At 39.2% G+C, this 22,650-nt stretch overlaps 2 protein-coding genes across 2 annotated transcripts; one reads left to right on the top strand and one right to left on the bottom strand.

Annotated features, from left to right (window-relative positions):
* Positions 1–407: 407 nt before the first annotated feature.
* On the bottom strand, positions 408–9,830 carry LOC134671528 (uncharacterized). Its single transcript, XM_063529386.1, has 6 exons — positions 9,679–9,830; positions 6,479–6,577; positions 5,400–5,550; positions 4,072–4,824; positions 2,021–2,221; positions 408–619 (listed from the first exon to the last, which is right to left on the bottom strand). Exons 1-6 carry the CDS (start codon positions 9,685–9,687, stop codon positions 408–410), a joined length of 1,425 nt encoding a protein of 474 aa, XP_063385456.1. The 5' UTR covers positions 9,688–9,830.
* Positions 9,831–14,015: 4,185 nt separating this feature from the next.
* Positions 14,016–16,720, top strand: LOC134671071 (uncharacterized). Its single transcript, XM_063528854.1, has 4 exons — positions 14,016–14,125; positions 14,598–14,762; positions 15,029–15,166; positions 16,553–16,720. Exons 1-4 carry the CDS (start codon positions 14,063–14,065, stop codon positions 16,655–16,657), a joined length of 471 nt encoding a protein of 156 aa, XP_063384924.1. The 5' UTR covers positions 14,016–14,062; the 3' UTR covers positions 16,658–16,720.
* Positions 16,721–22,650: the final 5,930 nt, after the last annotated feature.

Raw genomic sequence — 22,650 nt, 5'->3', positions numbered from 1 at the left:
CCAATGTCGTTACCGACGACGAGATCGTTATTTTATTACAGAGATAAACGCATTTTTTAAAGTAAAAACTTCTTTAGCGGCGCTGTGCACTTTTTGTGATGGGGAAAAAATGACATAATCGCGACAAGTCACGTGACCGACAGATTCGATGTCATTGTCATTAAGTTTTCATTTCTGCCGGCACTGCCTAGGTAATAAGGGTGACGACATTTTGGTTAAAATACCAATATCTCAGTTCTGCAATGAAATTTCGCTGGTGCCCATAGAACAAAATGAAGTACATTGAAATATCTATCTAATGACCTTACTTTCATTTCTGTTGGCGTTGCCAACATTGGGATTTATTGTTCCTAGGAATTTACAAAAAAAATCACAGTTAAAAAAGTGGCATTTTTTTAAAGTAATTCTCACCCGGCTTCAGCGAGCACGTCGAGCAGCGCGGCCCTAGCGGCGCCCATGAGCGCGGAGCACCAGGCCTCGGGCCCGGTGCTGGGGCCCGGGCCGGCGCTGGGCCCGGTCCCGGTCGCGTCCCCGCACACCACGCGCACGTGCAGCAGCGCGCGCAGCCGCCGCGTCCAGCGGTCCTCGCCGCGCGCGCAGATCCACACTAGCCAGGGGCCTGGTGAACAAATATACCTAATCATACTTTGGCAAACCAAATTTTTCATTAAGTAAATAAGAAGAAGAAAAACTATACTAATCCCTTTCTTTTGGGTGCCAGTACTAGCGTAAGACAAAGACAGTACTCAACGTCTATCCACAACCTGCTTGCAACGAATATTGCGGTACTTTGGCCATGTTGCACGCAGGGATACCAGCAATTTGGAACGCCTTATCGTGACCGGTAAAATAGAGGGAAAAAGGCCTAGGGGTAGAAGTCCCAAACGATGGTCGGACCAAATAGCGGAGGAACTAAAAATACCTGTCAGCGACGCACTCCACCAAGCTACAGAACGGGACCGATGGAGACAACTAGTTGACGGAATCAAACGGAGTCACGATCCTCAGCAATGAGGGACCGATTGAAGAGAGAGAGATAGGACAATTTTACTGTGGAATCTTGAACGTTATAATATTTTAAACTTTGGCGTTTTGAATACATATTAACTCACATTATAAACGGGTCTAACGCGAATTATATTCAATTACCTTTATTTACCGACGTTTCGACACAGGTTTCACTGGTCGTGGTCGCGGCTGACTGATTGTCCCAGCAAAATGTCAAAACAGAGATTTGTGCATCTACCCGACGAAGTGTATGGAAAAAAAAATCTCTGTTTGCCTCTAAATCTAAATTGACTGGTAGAGAATGCCTTATGGCATTAAGTTCGCCTTTTGTACAGTGTATTTCCTTATGTGCAATAAAGATTAAATAAATAAATAATGTGAGTTAATATGTATCTTGAACGTTGCCTTGAGCGTCGCCTTGAGGGTTAACCTCGTGCCTTGAAACCCTCTCTTTGCTTCTGAGTGAAACACAAAATTTGTCACTACACCAACATTAGAAAAATATTGAACGTATCTAATACATATATAGGGTTGCCATACGTCAGGATTTGTCTGGACATGTCCGGATTTTTGACCCTTTGTCGGGATTGCGGCTGGACTTGGCATGTGTCCGGATTTGTAGGAATGACCTTATAAAAATAAAATGCGCGCCCGGGGAGGGGGCTAAGGGGTCGGGCGAAGGGAAAGGGAAAAGTAGATCCACGATACAGTACACCACAGAGAGCAGCGCGCCGCCGGGGCGTCGTTCAAGCTACGCCAAATCTCTGCTACAAGAAATGTCCGGATTTTTAGGATGATGCCCGGATTTTTATCAGGACATTCAATTCTTCCATATGGCAACCCTATACACATAGTAGTTTAAGGCTCGGTTGCATCAAACTGTTCGTATCGTTAAACAGTTTGCTAAATTTTTATGTATGGAAAGTTTCATAGGAAAGCGCCGGGGCGCGCCGGCTGACGTTGATCAGTCTGTCAAATGTGGTTGGTGCAACTGGCCCTAAGTGAGGTATACCTGGCTTGTCGGCGTCGACCGGCGGGCCCGCGCGCGCCAGCGGGTCTCGCGGCGGCGCGGCGGGCGGCGGCAGCAGGCGCGCGGCCAGCCGCGGCACGGCGCGCCGCCACTCGCCCGCCAGCTCGCGCCACAGCGCCGCCGCCCAGTGGCTGCCGTGCGCCAGGATGGCGCCGTGCAGCCATGGCGCTACGCCGCTGCCACCTAGGATAATGTTTACTTCATTATGGGATAGATTATCATGATAGCAGTTTATGACATCTAATTATTAACAATCGTTTACAGCAGCGGTCGGCAACCAGCGGCCCGCGAATTTCTCACTTGCGGCCCGCGAACCTCCCTGGCTATTTTGTAATACTGAAGAACGACAATGTTTGCTAAAGTCACAAATATGTATTACCAAAGTGCGGTCCGCGTCAACTTCCTTAACTACTATGTAGCCCTTGGCTGCTAAAAGGTTGCCGACCGCTGGTTTACAGCAAACGCCAATGGATACTTAAATTATTTAAGTTATATACGATACGGTCCTGTGTATAGAAATGTGAGCTAGAGCGCGACGCACAGCTCTTGCAGCTTGCGTCGGCGTGGCTGGCCGAAGCGAGGCACAGTCGACAGTATACTTATATCCTACTGTGAGGAGCCGCCTTCTACCGCCTGCCACTTGCGGCCGTTTATATCTCGTTTGATACTCGCGTCAGCGTAGCCAGTTGAAGCGAGGCGAAAGACAGTAAACGACATACCGTTGGGAGCCGCCTATAACGACGTTAATGACCGTCTTACTGCCCGTGCGGCCGTACGCGCCTTATCTCTATACTCGTGGCCGGCTGAAGCGAGGCGAAAGGCAATAAATAGTAAATAAACAGCGTAGGGGGAAGCGGGGTAGATAGGCATAAGGGGCAAATTTGAACACCCACACTAATTCCTTAACTAAAAACTTATGTTCACCTTCTGCAACACTAAAACGTGGCTTTGTATGTGTGAATGAGATACGAGCTTCGGCACATCTCTCCTAACAGCCGTTGCCGCTTGGTGCGTGAAAACGTATTTCCGGGGTCGGATAGTAAATAAATTATGACTTTTTTTATCGAGCTGTGGTGCGAAATTTTAGACTTTACCGGATGAACATCATAATGAGCGCTTAGTACGTTTATTCAGTAATAGGGTTAGCTTATTATTTTAAAGTAATCTTAATAGTATATTTTTAATAAATTATTTTAAATTTATTTGACCTTTGGTACAATGAAGATTGGGGCAGTTTTGAACATATCAAAGTGCCCCTCTAGTGTATCTAAGTGCCCCTGCCAGTTTTTTTGTTGTGATTCTTTTTTTATATTTTTTTTACTGTATGTAGTGCGCACGTACAAAGAGAAAGAAAATTAACAAAGAAAAGTTAAAACAACCAAAGTAGCTTTTTGACAAAAACTGACACTGATTTCATTAAAAGTTGTTGTTTGTGGTGTTAGTGCACCTGCTGCTTAATAAATAACTGTAGTATGTTCTAATAGCAATGCACTTAATAGACGTTTTATAATGTTTAAAAAGTTTACTACTGGTCAGCTAACTGAGTTGATCTGTAAAGTGTGCTCTGGGGGGCAGTTTGAAACACTTACCGGGCACTTTGATTCACGTGCCAAAGTACCCCAAAATGATGTATCAAAGTGTCCCATGTAATGTATCAAAGTGCCCTGCAGGTGGGGCACAATTGAACAAATCCCATTTTTTGTTAAAATCCATATATCTCTTTTACTGGCCATAACTTTAATAAGAACACTAACTTTAATAAGAAGAAATGATACACTTTGTATACCTTAGTAAATTTGTCATCTACTAAGTACAAAAGAAATGTATTTTGAGTTAATTTTGGGGTCTAAAATCGATTTCAAAAAAAGGTGTACCAAGCTGCCCCGCTTCCCCCTACTGTTGGAAGCCGCCCATAACGGCGATAATGCCCGTCTTACTGCGCGTGTGGTCGTACGCACCTTATCTCTCTTTATAATTGCGTCGGCGGGGCCGACTAAAGAGAGGCAAAAGACAATATGTAGTACACAGCATACCGTTGGGAGCCGCCCATAACGGCGCCAATGCGCGCCGCACAGCTCTTGAAGCGGTTCGCGCCTGGTCTCTCTTTACACTGGCGTCGGCGTGGCCGGCTGAAGTGAAGCAAAAGACAATAGTACACAGCATACCGTTGGGAGCCGCCCATAACGGCGCCAAAGCGCGCCGCACAGCTCTTGAAGCGGTTCGCGCCTGGTCCCTCTTTATACTGGCGTCGGCGTGGCCGGCTAAAGTGAAGCAAAAGACAATAGTACACAGCATACCGTTGGGAGCCGCCCATAACGGCGCCAAAGCGCGCCGCACAGCTCTTGAAGCGGTTCGCGCCTGGTCCCTCTTTATACTGGCGTCGGCGTGGCCGGCTGAAGTGAAGCAAAAGACAATAGTACACAGCATACCGTTGGGAGCCGCCCATAACGGCGCCAATGCGCGCCGCACAGCTCTTGAAGCGGTTCGCGCCTGGTCCCTCTTTATACTGGCGTCGGCGTGGCCGGCTGAAGTGAAGCAAAAGACAATAGTACACAGCATACCGTTGGGAGCCGCCCATAACGGCGCCAATGCGCGCCGCACAGCTCTTGAAGCGGTTCGCGCCTGGTCCCTCTTTATACTGGCGTCGGCGTGGCCGGCCGAGGCGAGGCGCGCGAGGCGGAAGGCTCGGAGCGCCTCTAGCGCGGCGCGCGCGGCGCGGGCGTGCATCGCGCTCGGCGCTAATGCCAGCACACGCGCTTCCCACTCAGGGTCAATGTCTTCGGGTTCTGCAAGAGAACATCATTATAATCATGTGTATAGACGACTCAACCGGGCTATTGTACAAAATCACAACGTGTGACGTCCCACGGGTAAAGGTATCTTATAGCGGTTGGTGCTGACGCTATTATTACAGCCACTGCAATACTATAGCGGTACTATGCGACGTAAGCCAGCCGTCATAAGGCACGTTTTCCCGTGGAGAGTCACACATTAATGCTATTAAAATAAATGTTTCTGACTGTTGATATTAGCGTATTAGGTTTAAAGAAATTTTATTACTCATAAGAATATTACAATTCACTTACACAAGTTAAACATACTTATACTAAGAATTAATTATCTCGACGAGTACATATTTATATAATATTAAGTGCAAATTAATTGAATTACTGCAAAATTGACACAAAAGTATTGCCATGACATACTATCACTGTCAAGAACAAAAATTAGAACCACTTGTGCAGTGCTGGAAAACCAGAAGTAACCATTTCTATATGAAAAATTATTTCTCCTGATAACTAAACTATTACAAACATAAATTCATACTTATGTTTCAGAGTAGTCCCATCAGTAAACTCACCCTGTGTGTCAGGGACGGGGTCGCAGTCCCCGGGCCCGCCGACGTCGAGCGGCTGGTCGGCGGGCGCGGGCCGCGCGAGCATCTCACGCACGGCGGCGCCGCTCTTGGCGCGCGCATACGAGTGCTCCATCCATACCCCCACACGACCTTCCTGTGAATACATTTCATGTTAATGCTGCATACATACGGCAACAATCCGAACTGTACATCGGTGGACCTTATTACAAAAGGCATAAGGTCCACCGATATGTGTGGGTACCTATGCCTTGTTACGAACAAATAGTGCAAGTGAAAGAGTCTATAGTTCGTTTTTTTTAGCATTAGAAATAAGGTAAACAATCTTGATGTGTCTTTTAATTGAAAAACACATTTTAAAAATAAGTTACGGCAAATATGTAACAATTATGAATCTAATACGATCATTTATATTCTTCTGCTTTCAAAAGTGATAGTTCCTGATTTTTAAAAAGCATTTTTCAATTAAAAGACTTGTCAAGATCGCTTACCTTCTCTCAAGTTCTTTCTAATGCTAAAAAAAACGAACTACATATAACATTGTGTGTCTAAAATCAAGTGGGTGATTTTACTCTGCTTTCCGACCAGTAGTAGGAGTAATAAGGCACAGGTCTTGATTTGAATCGATGGGACTGAATGACTGAATAGTCTAATAAGTTACTACCTATTAACTAAATGTGAATACAATTCGTCCATGAACTTTGCATACTTAAATTAACATACACATCAGCAGTCAACCCTCCTAATTCTTTCTATACGATTCAAAGTAGCCACTCAAGATCGTGACAAATGGAGGAATCTTCTGCGAGCCCTATGTCCCTGATGAGGGATAACAGGAATGCATCACCATCATCATACGATTAAAAATAGATAAAAGTGTAAAATAAATATAACTATTTGTTTCATCACTTTAATTCTGAGTACTTTTGAATTTTCGTTGTATGTAAATGTTTTATTTTTTGTTTTATATTAATGTGTGCATGTGTGTGCAAATGTTTTATTTTTATTATAGCCCAATCCCCAATTCTGTATGTCACACTATCTCCTTTGTCGTTGGTACTCACTGGCTCGCCGCCGGCGGCGCGCACGAGCGCTACTAGGCGAGCATGTAGCGCTGCGCTACCCTCCTCCCCCTCCCCTGGAACCGCGTTCTCCTCATCCATCTAGAAAAATGTAAGATAGAATAGCCTTTATTGACCAAAATAGAATTAGTACATATTGCATTTAAATTAGTTCACATTTCGTTTATCATTATATTAGTTTCAATATCTTTCCTAATAAATTTGCTTCTTGCATGCTTCTTAATGTCATCCGACCACCTCATTATTGGTCTCCCTTTTCTCCTCTTTCCATCTCTAGGATACCATTCCGCTAGAAAAATATACATATTATTAAATAAAAATAAATAAAATAAAATAGCCTTTATTTACAGAACAGTTGCACATTAGCCCTCTATTATCTCCCATCTTTTGTATTCTTTGTCTGCTTGCCCTTCGGCAAAGGCCTCCTCCAACCTTCTCCACTCTCTCCGATCTATTGCCACTCTGCTCCAGGTATGGCCAGCTACCTGCACGATGTCATCGTCCCATCTCATTAGAGGTTTCTTCGGCTTTCCTTTTCCCTCTTACATATTATTATACTTGATGAAATGATTACAACCTGCAGGCCTAACATGGCTACTTGAAAAACTGAGACTTATTAGGGTGGTATTCCACCTGCCGAATATTTTAGCCCAATGTCAGTGCGTCTCACTCTCTCATTAAAGCAAAAATAAATGTGGGACGCAATAGACATTGGACATAGAAATTGGATAGGTGGAATACCACCCTTAGAAAGAGATGAGCCGTATGGTCAATATTGTCAATATATGGCCAATAGAAACACAATGCTCAAAAGGCAGACGATTTCAACTTGCATTCCAAATTTTAATATCACTCATTTTTTTTTTTTTTTTTTATTTATTTCCACACATACAAATATCATTACAGGCAGAACCCAATGCGATATTGTTGCAAAAAAAAAAACTCAAACATAAACAGACAAACAAAAACAAGTACATACCTATATCTAACAGACTTTTTTTTTTTACATAACATACTAATCTATTCACTATTATAACAAAGAGTTAATAATGCGTCTTTTGTGAATTCACTCATCGTACATGAGAATAGGTCTATATGCGTGGCTATGAGGTTCAGGGTACGCACGGCGCGCGTCATCGGCGCCTCGCGCAGCAGGTTGGTGCGCGCGCGCGGCCCCGCCAGCAGCCCGGGCTGCCGGCGCGCCACGCAAGCGCGCGGAACACAAATACCCACCGACCCCAATATATCCGCATTGTATATCTTTCCTCTAAGCAGCTTAAAGATATATGTAACGAGTGCTAGCTCCCTTCTGACTTTCAGCTGATTGTATCCGACCATGCCTAAAATAAACAATGTCGGATACATCAGCGGATAAAACGGGTAGACGCCGTATTGCCTCATATACATATACCTAATAAACTTATTCTGTATCCGCTCTAACATAAAAATATACTTTGCTTCGTGTGGAGCCCATATTTCAGCATTGTATTCCAGCTGGCTTCTAACTAATGCATTATACAAAGATGTTATAGCCTTCATATTTGTGAATCCATTAGCCATCCTTAGTACAAAACCTAGATTCCTGAATGCTTTTTTACAAATATTCGAAATGTGATTTCGAAACGTTAACTCAGTGTTAAAACTAACTCCTAGATCCCTTACTTCTGTGACTCTAACCATTACATCTCCATCTACCTTATAACTATTTTGAATGGGAGTACGCGCCCGAGAGAAAGAGATAGTCATACATTTTTTGGTATTAAATTGTAAAAGATTTTTCTTGCTCCACTGTACGACTCTGTCGATATCCGCCTGCAAAGTTTTACAGTCATCCTCACTATTTACTGCCAGGGACAACTTAAGGTCATCTGCGAATAATAAACACTTTGCATCTTTTACTGTTTTAGGCAAGTCGTTTATCATTAATAAAAATTCGAGAGGCCCTAAATTACTGCCCTGGCTTACGCCTGATCTAGTAAAATAAGGTTTCGATCTGTGCCCTTCATATTCTACATATTGCTGTCTGTCCCTCATATAGTCTGCAAAAAAACCAAGTAAGTGGGGGGTAAAACCGAAGCCTGCCAACCTTGACAACAAGACGTCGTTATCGACGAGATCGAAAGCTTTTTTGAAGTCAAAGTAAGCAGTATCGGCTTGACCCCCGCTATCTACTATAGGTATAATCTGCGCTACGTGACTCAGAAGATTGCTGGCCGTACTTCGTGTCGGGCGAAACCCGTGTTGCGCGTCCGCGAGCTGCGCGCTCACCTGCTCGTATACTCGCTTGTGAATAGCCGATTCAAATACCTTTGCCGGTGTTGACAGAACCGCCACCGGTCTATAATCCTCTGCCTTATCTCCAGATCCACCTTTCGGTACCGGTATTACTCGAGTAATTTTCCAAATTTCTGGGAATACTTCTAACTTAAGACAGAGGTTAAAGATGTGCAATAGCGGCTCTGCCAGCACCATTCTACAGTCCCTAAATACGTACGATGGAATACCATCCGGACCTGCCGATTTTTTTGGCTTAAGTTTTTGAAGGGCTCGCCGCACGTCCTGTATATCTAGTCTGTCAACCTGAACCCGCGCCGCGCTGTTCTCGGGGCCCGCTGCCACTATTGCGGCACTTACCTCCAACTTTGGCTCCTCCACGCTGTACACGGAGTGAAAAAACCTAGCAAATTCCCTACTTACTTGTTCACTTGACAGAGGTTCTCCATTCATTAATATTGTTTTCTTACCTCTGCTGCTTCTTTTTGATTTCATATAATTCCAAAATGATTTAGGATCTTTTGCCATATGACTCTGTACCCGGTCTCGATAGTGTTCATGCGCTTGCTTAATCTGATTTTTCAATCGAGCCCTGCACTGAGTAAACGCTTCGTAATCTAAGGTTGATTTACTAGATTTATACTTTTTATGAAGGGTAGCTTTAACTTTGATATTCCGAATTATCTCCCCCTTGTACCACTCAGGATAAATGCACATGGTTCATGTTAAATGCAATGTTTTTTATCACATTTACAAAAAAAATTAACCCCAAGGAATAAATCGAGCTATAACCCTCGCTACTCCCAAATGGAATATCACGCATGATCAGCAAGTGTAATGAAATTAATATTTTCATTTATTTACAAATGCAGTTGACCGAGGGTTGTGCAATTGGCTGTGCAACTCACCGGTAGCATCAGTTTGGCAGCTCAGCTCAACGGTTTGCCAACGGCCTTCAAGCGTTCGTTTCGTAAACACAATAATAAAAGTTATATCAACGACGCACGCAATAAATTATAATGTCAACAACAAGCAAACGCAGTTAAACAAATGATGAACAAGAGAGGTTATATGTTTTTTTTTAGATTTTGACATTGACAGATATGAATATGACAGCTACGTCGAGTGCGTTAAGTTCAAAGAATATAATACTCACTAGGAGAAGAACGGTAACTCCATACAAAAAAATGTCCCCAACCGTTTATACGTTTATACTAGTGGCGCCGTCTTTGTGTACCAATGGAACTAAAGTTGACAACCGGTTTAGCCTGGCGGGTATTGGTAGGTAGTAATTCTGTTGATAAACATATTTGTTATCTTCATATCACGAAATATATGCAAGATGCAAATATTACCCCTTGTTTGTGGTATTATCAATTGATTTAAATAAAAGGCATGTTTATGTTTATAACATTATATATATTATTTATTAAAAAATGTTTTACATAGAGTCTGGCTAGCCAAAAATTGTTGACAGATATTTCGTTGTTGTATCACCAATTGTCTATGATTTTAAAAAAAGCTAAAAGTCAGTTGTCAATTTATGTCATTCATTCAAATTGTTTGCTGGATTTAAGGGGTCTATTTTAAATAATATTAATAATTTCTATACTGAGTGAGGTTCGCAAACTATTATTTAAACACGTAAATAATTACGACAATGTGCGAAGTCGACGTGTAGCGTTGTATAACGAAAAACTGCAATGTTTACAACTCCTAACCAAATGTAAACAAATTATGAGGTTGGTGCTCTATAAATATTTTGATACTTTAAATACTAGTTCTAACATTTGCCTATTACTTTGATTAAGTACGTGAATTTATTAATGCCTGAATCTCAGAAACAGGACAAGTGTATAAAGAAACGGATAAACTAAAAGTTCTGAAATATATCTATAAAATCTAAATATTGGAACGTAAACATATGTGTTTGTCATTGATTGTACTTTAAATGGTGGTAGAAATTATGTGAGCTGACTTTGAGAGCACGTAAACGTTTATTTAACTTATTTCCTTAGGTACCTTACTTGTCAAAATATTGTCTAGTATCAAACCTATAATTCCTACTACACAAAGTATGACCAGCCCGAGATTTTTTGAATTTCCCGCCAGTAACTTAGGTAAAATTTCAGTAGCCAGACTCTATAAAAATATACACTGAAAACTGGCAACTGGCAACTTAATAAAAAAATAGACATTAATAAAGCGCATTCACAAAGTTTTCAGTACCTTTTATACAAATAACATTAGGCATGCCTACCTATTACACTTTACACACAGATACACTACACTTTACACACGGCATTTTACACAGATTTCCAACTTGTATTCATACATTTCTTCACGGTTAATTAATACGCTTTCCAGATGCGTTATGACTCGGTTCCTTCTGAACCCACTAAAGTTGTAAATTTCACTCTGGCTGCTTCAACAGCCGTTGCTCCGCATTTAGCACATTTTCTATGTGCATTGCTGTAATCCATGTAGGTACAGACTTACAGTCTTAAGTGGTACGTAGCGGTACACGTTGTATGTATTATTTAAAGAGTTAATAAATAAAATTTTCGTTATGAACTTTAACCACAGCAGTTGGACAGAGTCATTGACAAATATATTTTTTATTATGGTGGGTAGACGTACCTACCCTCCATATATTTTATGAACATTGATAAAGACAGTTGGAAGCAAATATTCATTATAAAACTTAATCGCATGTAATTAAGTTTTAAGCGTTTTAAGTCCCGTTTTATGATTAATATTGTATAAAATTGGTGATAATTTAAATCAGAGTTGGGAGCAATGTTGCTGTAGAAAAATGTTTTTATTTTTATTACTCGCAACTTTTTTCCGGAGGCCAACGCACACATAGAAGCTTAAGGCCCACACATGCGCAATTATTTGGGGACATAACTTTCTTAGGAAGTGAACAGGCCTTGGTTAAGTTACAGAAATATTATCTTTTCGATTTGACTCATGGATATAATTTTTATTTTATTTTATGTATTTTGCCGACTGAGCAAAGCACAAATTGAATTTATAAGTCAGCTAGAGTCACGTCACGTAAATTATAATGTCACGAGAAGTCTGTGTATTTGTTAGATTTGATTTACTTCACTAATCGCCCGCTAGATGGCGCGTAGTTAACGCTGTTCTATGTGGAGTACATTCTGAATCGCTCTTTCGAAGTTTTTCTTTCTAAATTCTAGATGTCGTTGTTGCGTGCAATATAAAAATTAAATCGCGCTCATTCTCAATAACTTTTTTCTTGACGATGATCACATACTCATTTTTAATTTTTAGCTTTAGTTTTTAGTTGAAGTTAATTTTAATTTTGTATTCATTTTATACATACTCATAGAGGTTGACCTATAGTTCGTTTTTTTAGCATTAGAAAGAACTTGAAAGAAGATAAGCGATCTTGACATGTATTTTAATTGAAAAACGCTTTTTAAAAATCAATAACTATTACTTATGAAAGCAGAAGAATATAAATGATCGTATTCTATTCATTATTGTTACATATTTGCCGTAACATATTTTAAAAATGTGTTTTTCAATTAAAAGACACATCAAGATTGTTTACCTTATTTCTAATGCAAAAAAAACGAACTACTTATAGAAAAGTCTGCAGCCCACGCAGTGCAAGTGTTATTTATGCGTCATAATTTCATAGAAGTTTGACGTTTAAAATAACACTGGCGCTGCGAGCGCTGTAAAAATTGCTGCAGACTTTTCTTATATTCTTCTTTTATATATATTCTGTTTTTAGTATTTTATAGCGAAAACATAAATACATCATCTGTGAAAATTGCAACTGCCTAGCTATCAGGGTTCATGAGATACAGCCAGGTGACAGACAGACAGACGGAAAGACGGATAGTGCAGTCTTAGTAATAGGGTCCTGTTTTTACCCTTTGGGTACGGAACCCTAAAAATGAAGAGTTGGCAAATAGCGAAGCGTAGGTATAATTACTATAATTAGCATAGTAGGCTACCTAAAGTACCTAATAGATAATATACTCTCTGCTAATAGTTTTTAGTAAGTATAAGAGCCAGCTAGTGTTCATGTTTATTCACAGAGCTCATTTATTTTTGTCACCCTATGCCATCCGGTATGAGTGCAACTGCAACTGGATCTCCCTTCTCAGAACACTTCAAACTGAGATGGTATTGTTTTGAAGAGTGTTAAAGTGTGGTAAGGTTTCCGAGAAATCATCGGGTCAGGCTTGGAGTACACTGGCAGCGGGCAGCGAATAAAAATTACACATATTTATTTTTGGACTGTATGACAAATTTCAGTCCAAATTTAAAATTTTCATTATAACTAGCGACTCACCCGGCTTTGTACGGGTTAACAAATTAAATTATACACCTAAAAATCCTCAAGAATCCTATTATTAGGTGGAAACTGCATGAAAATCCGTTCAGTAGTTTTTGAGTTTATTGTGAACATACAAACAAACACAAACGGACAGGCGCGGCGGGCGACTTTGTTTTATTAGGTCAATAAGGTATAGTGATTATATATATACCTATTAGTTACGTTTACTTTTACTTTAACTTAATATACGCTTACTTTTACTCGTTTTAGTAGCCGACTGTGACTAATTTAATCTAGGTAGCATAGAAAGTTTACAATGAAGACCTGAAGACCGTTTCTGGAACATTCTTCATCATCACACCTTGTCCTTATGCCATGATGACATTTCGCGGTTTCTCTTGGTTACACAGTTGGGTAAAAAGACTAAACAAAATTAAAGCTGAGCGCATCGCAATGCCAGTGGAGAAGGGACCTTATAAATAACAAGCATTGTTATTACGAATCGCTCCGTTACCTAGTAGTGGACTGGACACAACCTAGTGTTATTCCAACCTCGAGGCAAAGGTAGTCAGTCGATTTCAACGATATCTTCATCTCTGTCACTCCAATATTGTAGCAGTGATAGAGACGGAGATGCAGACAATTCAAACTTGAGAGTTCGCGTTACCTACCTACTCCGATTATCATGTTTTTTAAGATCACGTTACACGGGAGCGGCATTTGAACTTATAAAAATGCTTTCAATCTGATATCAACTTGACATCAGACATCACTCGGTTTCACCGGCCAATACATATGTATATGAGTACGGGTGAGATGCACTGCAAGGAATGTGAAATATCAAATAAGTTGTTTTTTTTAAGCTTGAATGCTTCAGGAGCCCACACTATTTGAAGTCAGTTCAGTATAGTTGGGTCAGTTCAATTAGCCATTGTGTGTGTAAAGTGAACGCGCGTGAAAATAAATTCAAGATGAGCTTGGACGCCAAAAGTCATGTCATAACACTTTTTCTGATTTCCAACTCTTTTAATGGGGTGAGTGGAATGTTTCAAATAAAAATAACTTAGTTAATAATTATTATACGAACTAATAAATCTCTTTATTTAAAACCATAAACATAATACTTACATTGGATACAATATTAAAACTAAAGTTAAACTAGAAATAAAATAAAAATACAAACTATAAAATATACTTACCTACAAAAAACCAAACTATAAAAAGAATAAACTAAACTCTTTATACGAACTAAATGAGGCGACAAATTATTTAGACTTTTCAAATATACAGGGTGGCTAAAAAATAACTGCAATGCCCGTTGCCAATGCAGTTATTTTTTAGCCACCGTGTATATAAGTACATACCTACCTAGATATGAATAAGTTAGTTAGACTTAGTGCAAGTCGCAAACCATTCTCAAAATTTCTGGAAACATTCACAAGAAAGTTCTCATGCGAGTCTCCACTTAGAAAGTTCCCGTTCAGATTGTTTTACTTTTATTTTCAGTTTGGCTTTGGCCTCTTCCTATTCGCCTTCGGCGTTGGAAGCGGAGTCATCGTGGGCATGACCGAAGGGTTTGCATATTGCATAGCGATTGGTGCCGCAATTATCGGTTTGTCTGTGGTCGGGTGCAGTGGAGCTATTACACTGCACAAGAAAAAAGTGGACTTGGTGAGTATTATAGGTACGTAACTAGTAAATTTCTAGTTGCCACATACAATCAGCAAAGCTATTAACTTTGTACCACTACGTACACAGTCCCCCGCCCCGCCGCGTCTCTCTGGTTGTGTGTTTGTTCGTGACAAACTCAAAAACTGCTGAACGGATTTCCATGCGGTTTTCACCTATCAATAGAGTGATTCTTAAGGAAGGGTATAATTTGATTAATTTTTGAACCGGGTCGCTAGTTATTCAATATTAACCATTCTTGTTCACAGTATGCGTCGGGGATGGTAATGCTGACGGCGGCTGAGATAGTGCACTTGGTCGTGTTGAGCAACGCACCCTTTCGGCGTGCCGATGACATCCTGTTGAGAGCATATTTCGTAACCATGGTCTTCATTATCTCCATATCGGTGAGAAACTAATCTGTGATTTCACTCATTTATAAATAAAATGAATGCTAACTTGTGAATCTCTTCGAGCAACACCGGCTTCCGACACGTCGGAAGGGAGGGGCCCAAGCGATATCTCACCGTACAAATCTTTCTGCCATTTTTCGCGGGGGGAAGGTGCACACAGTCGCACTTCTCACACACTTACATACAAAATCCAATCAGAGGCCCTACCGCGAACCACGTTCGACGTGTTGCCTCTCTATGGCACTTGTAAATTCATACGTAAGTGTGACAGGGAGGCAACACGTCGAACGTGGTTCGCGGTAGGCCCTCTGTAATGACGACACAAATACATAGAAAATGACACACGTCAAAGACAAATCTTGCAAACCTCGTTCTCTTTTTGTGTACGGACGAGCGACTAGTGTCACAACACGCACACTAACACATTTTCGTTGAAGTATGTCATTGTATTCTGAGAGATGAGAAGTCGGATTTGTCGCTCGACCGATCCGCAATTTGTACTGAGCGAGCAAAATCGATAAATCCAACAATTACTTGAGACTAAAATATAATAATTGTATTTAAATGTAATTTACGTATGATATGTAAAAAAAAATATTACATGTGAAATGTAACACTTTCTTTTTGTAAATTTGATGTCCCCGATCTCTTTTTATAACAAAAAACCGAGCAAACAGGCATTTTTGTGCAGCAGTGTTCACGCGCGCGTCTGGACTCGGTCTAGTAAAATATCCAAGTGCAACTAGTTTTATTATCCGCGCTAGATTAGATTGACACGCTAATCTTGTACCTCGGCAGAGGGGAAATAGTGCGAATGCCGCCTCCCTTCCGTGTTGCTCGAAGGTGAATCTATAGTGAATCAAACTGTCAGAGAATCTAAGCTAGCTTGAAAGAGGTGTGTGAATGATGTAGATACTCGTATCCATTAGGAGACGGAGACATTCGTGTTTGGAATCCAACCGAATGGGGTTGGCTGGTCGAAGTATTTAGCAAATGGCGCCAGCATAGCTTAATTGCCCTGTCAATCCCTAGAATTATGTCAAAATTATGTTTTTTTAAATGGATTTTTACGCCCTGGATGCTAATTAAGCCAAATCTCATAGAAAAACGGAAAAGCTATGATATCGCCATCTATGCAAACCATTGACAGTTGCCAAACCCATAGTCAGATGGCAGTGCACTGGGCTAGCGATCCAGTCGTCGTGGGTTCAAATGCAACCCAAGACAGTGATTACTGATTTTTTTCCACTTTTAATTTGTTTCTAAGCTCAATTAATATGCATACTGTATTGGTGCAGACTTAGCGTAGGTACCACGGACCGCTACTCTCTCACTTTGCACTCTGTGCAGATGATGACAATAGTCTTTTCTACATTTCAGATAGTGTCAGTGATGTTGGCGTGGACTATGTCCTATCGGCTCGGCCATGCCCGCCCGATACCCGCATTCGCTGAGAAGAACGGTCAGCAAAATTTGCAAGTGTAGACGATCATCCACAACGTCACTACGACCCACACTTATTTTTTGAAAAAAAAAAAAGAAAAAGATTTAATGAGGTTTTTGTGTAGGTATTATGGGGAGTGTTTTATAGGTTTTAAGAATGTTTATGTAGGTACTAGTACTAACTTACGCGGCATGCCTGTTTCGTTTAGTCGATTTGCTGCATGTATATTGTGACTTTTTAAATACGTACATACGGTACATTACATACCTATGTATAAATTGTTCTTTGTGTTGTCTCTCAAATCATTTATTTTGTACTACTTTTTATTCAAATTAAAATTCATAAAAAAAAATATCCTGCTTTTGTTTCATTACTTAGATAGAGTCTGTGCGGAAAGAGAAGAGTCGTGGCAGAAACGGGAACTAACATTTTAAATTTTATATGGCAATCAACCCTTTGACACCTGTCTTGTAAAAAGTAAACAAACTTCTGTCATTGTATATTTTTATTAACAAAAACCGCAAGTTTTATGTATATAATATTTTCAAAACACGATAAAACCGTACATAAAACCACAAGGAAAGTTATATTTAACATTGTCCGGTTTTGTCAGCGGGAAGAAAACGGCTAAAAGCCGACTATCGACTTACTAAAAGTCGCGGAACGTGTTTCCGCTATTCGCGGGTATTGATGTTGTATTTAATATTAAATAACTACCTATTTAATAAGCCCCCTAAGTAACTTGTCTCCGGTACATAATCGGTAAGTATATTCATTCAAAATATATTAATTTTCATAAATATGCAGGTCATTCATGATCTTTAAAATAACTGACAAATAGTCTTGATACTTGCCATTTTATGCATATTTATATATATATTTTTTTTCTTTATCTTTTTTTTTTAAGCACATATTTATATGTAATTTCTTTTTCAGGATTGTGTAAAAGTACCTACGGTATCTCGAATAAAAGACCGCTAAGTAGGTGATATGCAAGAATTCGTAATCTACGTGCCGGATTCAAGCACATCCAGTTCAGATGAAAATAGTTCTATGAGTGTCCGTGGTTGTTCTGAAGCTAGCTCAAACATAAGTGACATTGAATATTTTAATTCTAATAAAATATTTCTTTATTTGTAAGTTCGTTTACTAGGTTCTGAATAAAACTTTTTCTAATAAAATATTTCTTTATTTGTAGGTTCTGTTAGTTACGAACTTATATTTCATATTTAGCAGTGACTTTTCGGCGAAGTAAAATATCGTGAGATGAGAGAACCGGACATATCCCAATAAGGCCTACCTACTTATGCACTATTTTTATTCATATTCATATTTATTATTAATAATGTACACATACATTACAAGTCAAGTTTACAATGGGTGAAATATATCCCAGATAAAATTACAGTTCTATTGCCCAATTTCTACCCGATCTACCCGGTTTTAATAACTGTTGGACTGCACAGATTAGGCATACATAAATGAGACTCTATTTTGGTTGGTACTAAAATTACAGTTGTAGGTATTGGGCAGATTCTTAACTAGTTTTAGCAGTTTTGTCAATCGCACTGTCACTTTTTAGTATCTACAAGTGTGTTTTAAAAAGAAAACTAGTGCCTGCGCTAAATCAGAGGATTGAGTTGACAAGCCGACATCACCACCAGGCTCTGTTTAGTAAGCCGTGGTAAAAAACCGGAACAAAAGGGATTCAAGTATCATGACCTTTAGTGTCGTACTATAATCACGTGACCAGTGTTGTCAGCGTAGCAAAAACCTTAAAATAGCACTGGCGCGCCCTCAAATCCCACGACTCTTCTCTTTCCGCACAGACTCTATAGTTAGGTAGGTACAGAATCCCTAGCAGGCTAGCACATCTTGTTTATTTTAGGTACTTATTTCCACTTTTCTTCTATGTATACTTCGTTTTTTTTAGCATTAGAAATAAGGTAAACAATCTTGATGTGTCTTTTTAATGAAAAACACGTTTAAAAAATAAGTCACGCACGGCCAATATGTAACAATTATGAATCTAATACGATCATTTATATTCTTCTGCTTTCGTAAGTAATAGTTACTGATTTTTAAAAAGCGTTTTTCAATTAAAAGACATGTCAAGATCGCTTACGTTCTTGCAAGTTCTTTCTAATGCTAAAAAAAACGAACTATAGTTAGTAGCAGTTAGTAGTCTAAACTTTGTTACATTAATGCCATCTGGCGGCCCTATTTAAAGACACCGCAGTTGTTCCACAGTAAACTATGCGAGCTGTCAAATACTGCGCTCTAATCGAAGAGATGGCGCCACGGTACTCGTTCTACGAAAGTTTACTTTGCTGTGATTGGTTACTCACGAACGCCATAACTTCGACACAATGACATTCGCTCGCTAACTTCATGCTTATCTAACTTTGCACGCATTATTTTTATTTTGTTGAGAAAATATTAATTTATTGTCATAAAACTATTATTGGAACTGTGGATCCGATTGTCACGATGATAAGTATTGAACCTCATTTAAAATAGTTAAAACTCAGACTGGCAAGTCCAATTAGTGAAAAATTTAGGCTGTCATGTCGCTGTCTTCTTTCGAAAACTGGCGGATCAGCTTCGAATTAAATACATAATTAAACCTAAGATAAAATAAGTGTTCTGGATCAAGCGAAATAAATACCTGGCAAGTCTGAGCAGTCTACACGTCGTCGGTGGCAGCGGCAATGGTAAGCTAAATTATTCATTTATTTAGTTCTAAATATAAGTATGCACCTGCAGAAAATATTAAACTGACAGCAGTTCGAATACAAAACAACAAAATGCACATCACATTATTGTAATTATATATATGAGAAGGAGCAAGTGACCACTTTGTGTTATAAAAATAAATAGATTTACTTTAATTATTACTGAAATCTCATGAAATACACCCCCAGATTTTGTCAGTTTACTGTTTAATTCTCGATACGAATATAGAATCGGACCAAAAAAAGTCTGCAGCGGATTAGATAGCCCACGCAGTGCAATGCAAGTGTCATTTATACGTCATAATTTCATAGAAGTTTGAAATAACACTTTCACTGTGTGCGTGGGCTATCAAATCCGCTGCAGACTAATTTTGGTCTGATTCTAACTCATGAAATCTTTAGTTTGCAGATCTATATAGGTTAGTAAGTACCTACCTACCTACCTATCTATACCTAGTACTATTATTTATTCTGTGTCTATACCTACCATGGCCAAAAGCTCGAATAACAAACAACTATCTACATAGGTATCTATGTGGTGTTTTGTATTGGTACTTATTTACGTAGGTAGTTATAATAATACGTCTCGGTGTTGTGTATGCAATCGTTGTCAAATGTACAACGAAATCTATTTCAGCTATGAAAGAAGGGGGATTTTTTCTTAGACTTTATGGCTCCTCTATACGATGGGCCAACGTCGGCCACTCCAAGGGACGCAGCCATGCGGTAGAATGAGATAGCAATATCACTTGCTCCCTCTAATGCATAAATGCGTCCCTTGGAGTGGCCAGCGTTGGGCCATCGTGTAGAGGAGCCATTACATCGCTTCTACTATCAATAGATTTAGTTGAATTTTTATATGTAATACATACTTATTACTTACATGGTTTTAGTTTTACACACTACAGCCAGGCCAGTCAATATTATAAATTTAGGTTGGGGTTTCTTGAATTTAGTGTCATAGTCCTTAATCCGCTTCATTTAAAACTGTTAATAAGTCTTGAATAAGAATGCAACATATACCTATAATGTAGCAACTAGCAAAATACAATTAATAAGCAATATTTTGTACCTACTTTATCTGTGTTTTAATAAGTTTTCATTTTTTTAATAATTAAATAAAAGGCATTCTCATGTTCAGCAACATATATATTTTTTAATTATAATGTAAAATAATTTGTAACTTAATTATTATCTAAATGGCAATCCTTAATATTACTTAATAACAATAACTGGTACTAAACTAGATACATATTACATCGATATAAAAAATAATATCACAAAATATTGTGATAACTGGAGGTTTCAATAACATTCAGCAATAAAATTTTATTTCTAGTTCATTTGATCAAAAGCATAATAAGCAGACAACTTAAAAAAATATTTACAACATCAGTTTAAATTCGTATATCATTAAATGTGTCGTTTCCAAGCAAAAGGTCCCACTTTGTCGCATGCCATAAAGACAGGCTATTGAGGCTATGTATAAAGATCCAAGCAAATCTCGTCCTTATGGTAAGCTACAAAGTGGGACCTTTCACTAGACTTTGACACAAATATAGGCATCCTACCTACCCAATTGTGTTACAACATTTACAACGCAATCGTTATAAAGTTTAAAATAACAGAAAATGCACATATCATTCCACGACAAAACAAGCGAATATAGAAATAATCATTAATTTGTACTTAAGGTGAAAACATACTTCAGCTATATAAAATTTTTTCTATAGATAAGGCACTAAGGGCTTATTCGTAATCATTGAATTCCAGATTGTTGCATTGTCCACGACTGTTCACAAATAGAACCAGAAAAATATAAGGCTAATTGTTAATCTAAATAAAATTTACACTCTAGAATGATAAAGCTGATCCATGCAGCCATGAAACAACCTTCAAAAAGTGAAGCCAAAATCTATCTCCGCCTCTTTCGGTATTACAATAATTTAGTGAAAGCAGTTACTACAATATATGAGGACCCTGTCAGAAAGACAGTAAAATGTCTTCAATTCGGTTACCAGTATTTTCTTTCTAACTAGGCCTTATTATTTTAAGGACTACAGTTAAGCCAATTATAAAAATCACACCGCTCCGACGATGTTCACTCATACCTATTTAAACGTGTCGATAGAGGAGGATTAAAGTTTGTAGTCCACATCCAACTAGAATTTACTAATACAATTCGGATACGAAAACAATACTTGTAGAGGCGCGTGCATTTTAAGAATGGTTACACATAGGTACACATAGGTACTGGAGTTGTCTGAATTGTATGGTCGGGCTATAGACACAACGAAAATCAGATACGATGCAACAAGAACCATTCATTTTTTACCAAAGCTTATTTCGCCTTCACTTTTACTAGGTAAGTTAGCGCTTCTACTTTTAGATCTATGAATTGAACTAAGCTCTCCTTCACTCCTCAAAGGCAGTATACCAAGAGAATTAATATCTACACTTAAAATGGACGACAAAGAACTACTAGACTCTGATGAAGAAACCCTTCTTCTAAGTTTCTTTTTAAGCTTCAACTTTACTTCCCCTAAACTACTAATTTCCGAGGAAGAATTGTCAGCATCTATTGAGGTTGAACTTGTTATATTTTGCTTTACAGTTTTAGATATCCTAGTACTACTTTCTCGTTTTCTTCCGGCGCTATGAGCCGAGCGACTGCAGATTTCCAAATTCGATAGAACTTCGACTGATGTGTTTGGTAAGCGGAGGCTAAATCGTGGGGACGAGAGGTTAATGGATATCCCGAGGTCTTCGGGCTCCTGTTCTAATTCGGCTTTAACATCCTTCTCGTTTGTGACAGATATAATAGGACTTGTTTGATGATCGACGGGCAATGATAAGAGAAAAGGAGAAGTGGTTCTCGTCTTGGTTCGTGTAGGAGAAGTCATCACACTTTTCGCATGTTTTGGTGAAGTCTGCGTCACCTTCTGCACCGCATTTACGTTTAGACTCACGTTTAACGATTCTTGATTGGCTTTTGAAGTGGAAGGTTTGTCTATGGAGCTTTGTAGTAAATCACCGTACTCGTCGATGATTAGCTTCTTTATTAATTCCTTCTCCAATTTAAACATTTTCTCAATTTCCTTACTAGGATCCATAGAAGGCCACAAATCGTTGTGAATAGGTTGTACTGGTATATTTGAACTGTCATTTCTAGGTGAAGTTTGGGTCTCTTTCAAAGATATCTTTTTAGTGGTTTGGCTTTGCGTTGCAGTATCTTCAGTATCAATATTGTGTACAAACTCGAAAATATCTACACGTTTCTTCAATGAAAGTTTGGGAGT

The sequence above is a fragment of the Cydia fagiglandana genome, chromosome 15 (assembly GCF_963556715.1).
Source record: "Cydia fagiglandana chromosome 15, ilCydFagi1.1, whole genome shotgun sequence".
Lineage (NCBI taxonomy): Eukaryota > Metazoa > Arthropoda > Insecta > Lepidoptera > Tortricidae > Cydia > Cydia fagiglandana.
The sequence above is the reverse complement of the archived record's forward strand: the minus strand, read 5'-3'. Positions and strand labels throughout refer to the sequence as shown.